This window comes from Prosopis cineraria, unplaced genomic scaffold (genome assembly GCF_029017545.1).
Source record: "Prosopis cineraria cultivar Desert tree isolate PC_DT_omini unplaced genomic scaffold, ASM2901754v1 PC9, whole genome shotgun sequence".
Taxonomy (NCBI): domain Eukaryota; kingdom Viridiplantae; phylum Streptophyta; class Magnoliopsida; order Fabales; family Fabaceae; genus Prosopis; species Prosopis cineraria.
This window is the reverse complement of record NW_026555340.1, coordinates 18293201-18299635: the sequence shown is the minus strand read 5'-3', so window position 1 is coordinate 18299635 and position 6435 is coordinate 18293201. Positions and strand designations below refer to the sequence as shown.

General features: G+C 33.4%; 1 protein-coding gene across 1 annotated transcript; it reads right to left on the bottom strand.

Annotated features, from left to right (window-relative positions):
* Positions 1–1120: 1120 nt before the first annotated feature.
* LOC129319627 (protein SIEVE ELEMENT OCCLUSION B-like) lies at positions 1121–4596 on the bottom strand. Its single transcript, XM_054964722.1, has 6 exons — positions 4558–4596; positions 4144–4224; positions 3575–4029; positions 2496–2590; positions 1742–1878; positions 1121–1567 (listed from the first exon to the last, which is right to left on the bottom strand). Exons 1-6 carry the CDS (start codon positions 4594–4596, stop codon positions 1121–1123), a joined length of 1254 nt encoding a protein of 417 aa, XP_054820697.1.
* Positions 4597–6435: the final 1839 nt, after the last annotated feature.

Below are 6435 nucleotides of genomic sequence, written 5' to 3'. Positions count from 1 at the left end.
TATCGATAACACAAATCCACAACCACACACTGACACATGCAATAATTCAACAGACTCATAGCCCGAAGGCTTTAATATTATCATAAGCCCTATAGAAAGGCTTTACTAAAGATACAGTACGCATAAACAAGCCCATAATTCAAGACAACACCTCCTTCTTCCTCCAAATTTGAGCATCGGGTCCATCAGCGAAAACGACGACGCTTCATTAAAGGACTCATGCAAGGCGATGAACAGATTTGGCATGGCTATGGTTGCCATGACAGCACACGTATTTGACCAACTGTATCTCCATCTCCGATTGGCATGTCACACATTCTAAGGGAACATAGGTCTTCAGATCCAAATAGAGACAACTTGATTGAGGTGGAAACTCATTGAAATAGTAATTCACAAAAGCCCCATCAAAGCCATGTTGAGTGATATTGTGTTTCCACGACTCAAACTTGGAGAGAGAGTTTTGCAGACGCTCTCACCAGAACCAACTATTCTAACCTCGGATCCTCGGCTTATGATAATCCAGCCGGACTTTTCTCGCCGGAGGCTGAGGAATTTCTCTAGATGGCCCAAGGACGGGTCGTCCTTGATAGTTGTCTTCCTACTTTTCAAGCTGTTGAACACATTCTCAACAAAAGCCCAGAACTTATATGCAAACTTGAAGTCATTCTCAGCCTGCTTGCCATGATGATAGTATTTTATAGCAAAACCACTTGAGCTTATGATCTTGTCCCTTTTGATTTTTTCCAACTCTAAGTTGATTTTGTCCAACCAGCTACCATCGTAGTTGCTGGTGTCCACATCGTCCATGCATCCGCAGATAATGTTGTATTCTTTCTCATTCTGATATATATCAATTTACATGTCACTTGTTGGCAATTTAGTTAAGACGTAGCAGCTTTTAGTCTACATACATACATATATATATTTGAGTTTGTATAGGTATGAGAATCTTGAGTTTTGAACAAGTATTTTTCAAAGAAATGTAAAGATATTTTCAACAATTAACAAAAACTATCATTTTTTTAGTTTTTAAATATTACTTTAATCCTATTTATAAGGCGCTTTATAAAAGATGGAATGTGATTCTAATTATATGGTGTGTCCAACAAAATAACAAGTCTTATTTCAGAACAGGACTTTTTTTAGTTTTGAACGCATGGCATCCCCATGCAGATAACATGGGCAAGGCATCGTTATTTGTTCTTCTTCCTCGTTGGTTGAACACAACAACCATAGGCCTTTTCACGTACCCCAGCTCCTGTTTGATCAGTTTCTGGCTTGCAGGTTCAACAATGGAATAATCCACCACACACGACCATGTAACAAATTGTTGTGCGACAACGTTGAATTGTGTCTTGATCTTCTCACTCTTCGAAGAAGAAGAAACAATGGGGAGCCACAAGATCCTGAAGTCATTCTTTCGCATCCCATGTTTTTCGCATTTTGGATCCGAGGCCAAATCTTCGCTGATTTTTTTCAAAAGCTTAATCTCGTCTTCGATGCCGAACAGTTCGGAAATGAACAGAAACACACACTTGTTGTTGAACATTTCATCATCGATCTTCACCTGTAACAGAAATAAAACTGATGAGTAATGATTAATCTCATATATATATATATATATATATATCGCTCTAACAAAGCTTACACCAAAAAGGGAAATTATCAGTCTAAACAGATCAAATCCTATACACTGGCCAAAAAAAAAAAAAGAATCCTATATATAATTCGAAGTTCTAACCCTTGATTTCATGGAGCCGTAATACACGTAGTGCTTCTTCGTATCTTTGGGGAATAACAGACACTTCAAAACTTGTAAAATTCCTGTAGGAGTTACGAATGCCCCAACTTGACGTTCTAAATATTCATCCACAATACCTGCAATGACACCATTTTTTCCCTCACATTTTAGTGCCAATTATTTTGTTGGTGATACACACACACACACATATATAGACACACACTCTCTCTCTCTGAGGTCCTATTACAACAGTGGATAAAGAAGATTTTTTTTTTGTCTTATTTTCTTATTGAACAAAGGGTCATTTTTATCCTTGAATTATACACAAAATGTTACAAATACCTTTAAACTTAACTGTGAGTTAATTATCCTTCTCAACTTTAAAGATTCCCTCCATCATCACTTTGACGTTAAAAACACTTAACGTCTATTAGTAATCAATAGATCCCACTATATTTTAATATTTTTTTATTATGTTAAAGTTCATTCTCAACTTCTATTCAAAGGGTATTTTTGCTCTTCTACTCAAATATTTTATAATAAAAAAATATTAAAAATATAATGTGAGACCCACTACTGGTCAATTAACAATGAGAAAATGACAAAATGATGATAGGGTTAGAAAGTTATTGAATTTTAGGCAAAATTGATGATCAATTTTAAGATTTTTTCTTGTTTGAGATAAAACGTGTTGGAAGTAACTTATAAATAATATTAGAAAATAAGAATTAGAATTAGTATATAAGATCCTAACCTTTCACATCCTCTATCTGCTTCAGGTAGTCATGTAATGTTTCAAGAACATGGGAAATCCAGTCTCTAGTTTCGGATAGTGTGCCGTTGCTGACCCTGAAGCAAAACAGCATGTAATAGAAAGTGTGATGACTACATAAACCAAACTAATTTTCTCCCGGTACTAAATGTAAGAGATAAATATATAACCAATTCACATAGATTATAAGGATATTTGTCTAGTTATTTATTAACCATGTATTGGCAGTGGTTTCCTTAAAATACAGTTCCTTAAAAACTAACCTTGTTAAAGTATATAGTTTGAGAACAAAGAAGATCGGGATCTTGCATTTAGATCCAAAAAGAAAAATCCTTCAACCGGCTCTTATATCAAGAAGCCTTGCCTTTGAAATTGAATAAAGGAATAGAATAGATTAGAGGCGTATGTATATACCCGACTTCCCTCCTTCGAGCATTCTCTCATTTAACCCTCGACTACATTCAGGAAACATTTGGACCGTCTAGATAAAATCTAGATGGACCAGATTTAATGGTTTAATTTTGATTTCTATTTTATATTTCATAAAAATGATAAATTTTTTTAATAAATCTGATCACTAGTTTAGATATTTTAAATTGAACAGGAATAGTCCAAAATTAATATGAAAAATTATAAAAACTAATATCATACAGCGCATGTGTAAATGGTCAATTTATAAAAATTTAAAAATTTTAATATCAAATTTGAACAATTTATGTTAAATCTAGACTGTTCAGGTTGGTAAACACATTTGTCAATTTTTTTATAATTTATATAAACGTATTTTAATAAAAGTAAAACAAAGATAATGATAATGATAAAGATAAAGATAAAAACGTTAAATCTAAACTGTTCAGATTTAATTAGAATGATATGATGTTTTCTAAATGCCATGGATAGCGGAGGAGAGGACGCTCACCACCTGGTCCTTATACATACATAAGCCTGTGCTAAGTTCTGGCTAGCCAGTAGCAACCAGCTTGTATTGGACTGGCTAGGTTAAATATAGTCACATGTAATTTTAACATGGTATCAAGCTTAACCGAGTATAAAGAACTTACCAACGACTGGAGCCCATGTAAAGAGTGCTGCTGCAAACAACAGTCGCAAAGATAGCCCAATAAACAAAATCAGGGAATTCATGCCTAGCTTTGTCCAAAGTGGGAATCATGTCCTCAAATTTGGCATGATCATGTCGCTGCAACATTCCCATCAACTTAACCAAACATTGGACAGTTAAGAAAACGTTCCTCACCAGACAGTGGTATGTGGAAACGGTTTCCTTATTAGTACTGATGATGCTTCCTTGAACATCATTCAAGACAGCCAATGATGCTCCAAGGTTGTCGCCATCTTTAACCTGAGAAAGAAGATGGAAATTCCCACAATCTAAAGCAAATGCTGCTAGTGCCATCACTGCTCTTGCATGCCATGGATATTCCTTCAGATCTGTGATTATCCTCTCTGCTGTTTCGTGTGCATGCGAGTATTCCTTATCAACAACTGTACTCCTCATCTGTGTGTCAACATAAATAAATTTAAGACATTGACTTAATATTACTTTGAGTTAATAACAACTTGTTATATATATGTATATATGTATATATCTGTTTAAAATAGAACATCTAACCTGACAAGCAATTTTCCGAAGCCGTTCTGTGGGTGAATTGAAACCAAAAGGACTTGACTTGGCCTCCTTGTTAACATTAAGCTGTAGTACATAAACAACAAAGAAATCATGCATAAAATTAAGGCACTAAAAACTGGATCAATTATTGAACTAGTCAAGACACTAGTTCAAAGATTAATGATCAAAATTCAAAACTACAATCAAACTGTGATCGAAGTGATTATAAACAAAGTATTTTATCAAACTGGTCAATATACTAGTTTAACAGACTAATTCAGCCAAATGGGTTGACTCGAATTTCTCTGCTATGCATAAAATTAATCAAAAATTTAGTTATTTGTCGTTATAAGTACTGGAAAACAACGGCTCATAAAGGATACACACATACATATAGACACACACACACATACGCACCTTTACGTTTGGATCAGAGATCTTGAGTGAGGCTTCCATGATGTTAGAGACGACCGTCAACAGAGCATCCACATGGAGGGTTTACTCGGTTGTGTTACCAAACTCATCATAATGACACAAATTAAGGACTGGTTTGATGGATTCGTGCAAAGGAGGCAGAGCATGTGATGATTGTAGGAAAGCCATGGTATTTCCAACAAACAGCACCTTTGGAGAGAGAGAGAGTGTTGTGATTGGAAAATAAAGATGGGCAGATGATTGTGCTGATGAGCTTGCTGGCTCCCTCTCAAAGCATATTTATAGGCCAATTGTCTTGCGATAAAATCTATATCAAATAACCCACTTGAGTTAATGTTAACAGTACAAGCACTCGACCTACTTAAACAGATGGTTAAATTTAAGGGGGTTTGCGTCTGGTTTCGGTGGTGCTCATCACATAATGAGCAATCTAATCTGAACGGTTCAGATTTATAGGCTCTATTTTTATATTTTATTTTATATTTATTAAAATAAAAATTATAAATAATAATAAGTATACTATATCTTTGATGTGGACAATGCACATTTAATCTAGATGATCCAGCTTAATATTAAATATTTTTATAATTTTTATAAATTAATTATCCAGATATAATATGGATAGTCCAGATTTAATATATAATTTTCAAGTTGCAACTTTTTCTTAATTTTTTTTAAAGTGTCAATTTGAAGATTACCTTTATTTTTATTTATAATATTATATTTACTAAAATAAAAATTTTAAAACATTTTAAAATTTTTTAATATTAAGTCTAGACTATCAAGAAAACATCTAGATAGTCAATTTATAAGAATTAAATAAAATTTTAATATTAAATTGAACCATCCAATTTAAATCTGTATTGTCCAGATTGATGATGAGATAACTTTATCAAATTAAGAAAAGGCACTATGGTGCACCGAAGCCAAACGCAGAGGGTTTACTCTTGTCATTAGTAACTCGACAGAGATGATGTGTTGTTCATGCATGGACCTTGTCATGTTATTTGTGGATATTATATTGTACATGCACACTTAGGAAACCTATACAATTGGGACAAACACGCCTTTTCACGAGAAATATATATTTGTAGTTGGGGCATTTGAGCTTATTAAAATCAGATTGCACGGGCTTGTTTGCTCTGTGAATCAATCCCTTAGCCAATCCATAATGCATTGGACCTTAAATGTGATTCTTTGTATAAAATAACAACCTTAAGTTAATGTTAACCATGATATTGAAAACCAGACTGTACCAGCCAATTTTCCAATCCAATTTTTAATACCTTGATGTTAACGGTCCAAGCACTCCACCTATTTAAACAAATGGTTAAATTTAGGAGGGTTTACTCTGTATCATTAGTATCTCGATAGAGATGGTCTATGTTATTAGAGAATGGTATCTTCTTTATTAATAACAAAAGCAAAATTTATATAAAATATAAATGTATTACACATATATTAACATTAATCCAAATGCACCCCAAGTGTGCGGAGCAGCTTATGAGAAATGTGGTTGAGGGTATGATGATTAATTAAACCATATATAATATGGTGTTTGTTTGATCGTGGCATAATTCATTGCTAATTTTAACATGTTAAAATTAAACAGAAAGATAAAAGTGACTCTAATTTTGACATGTTAGACAAAAAGATAATATTTTTGACAAACAAATAAAAATAAAATAATTTTTCAGCTTTATCTCTTTCTTTATTGCTCATGGTTATCCTTCAATTAGAGATAATTCCATGTACAATCAAACGCTAAATGTGAAAATAGAATGATTCATCATCTTTATTTAATTAAATATGAATTAGTAAGTATTAACTCCTCGTCGTGCTGTTATGATCTGACATCCC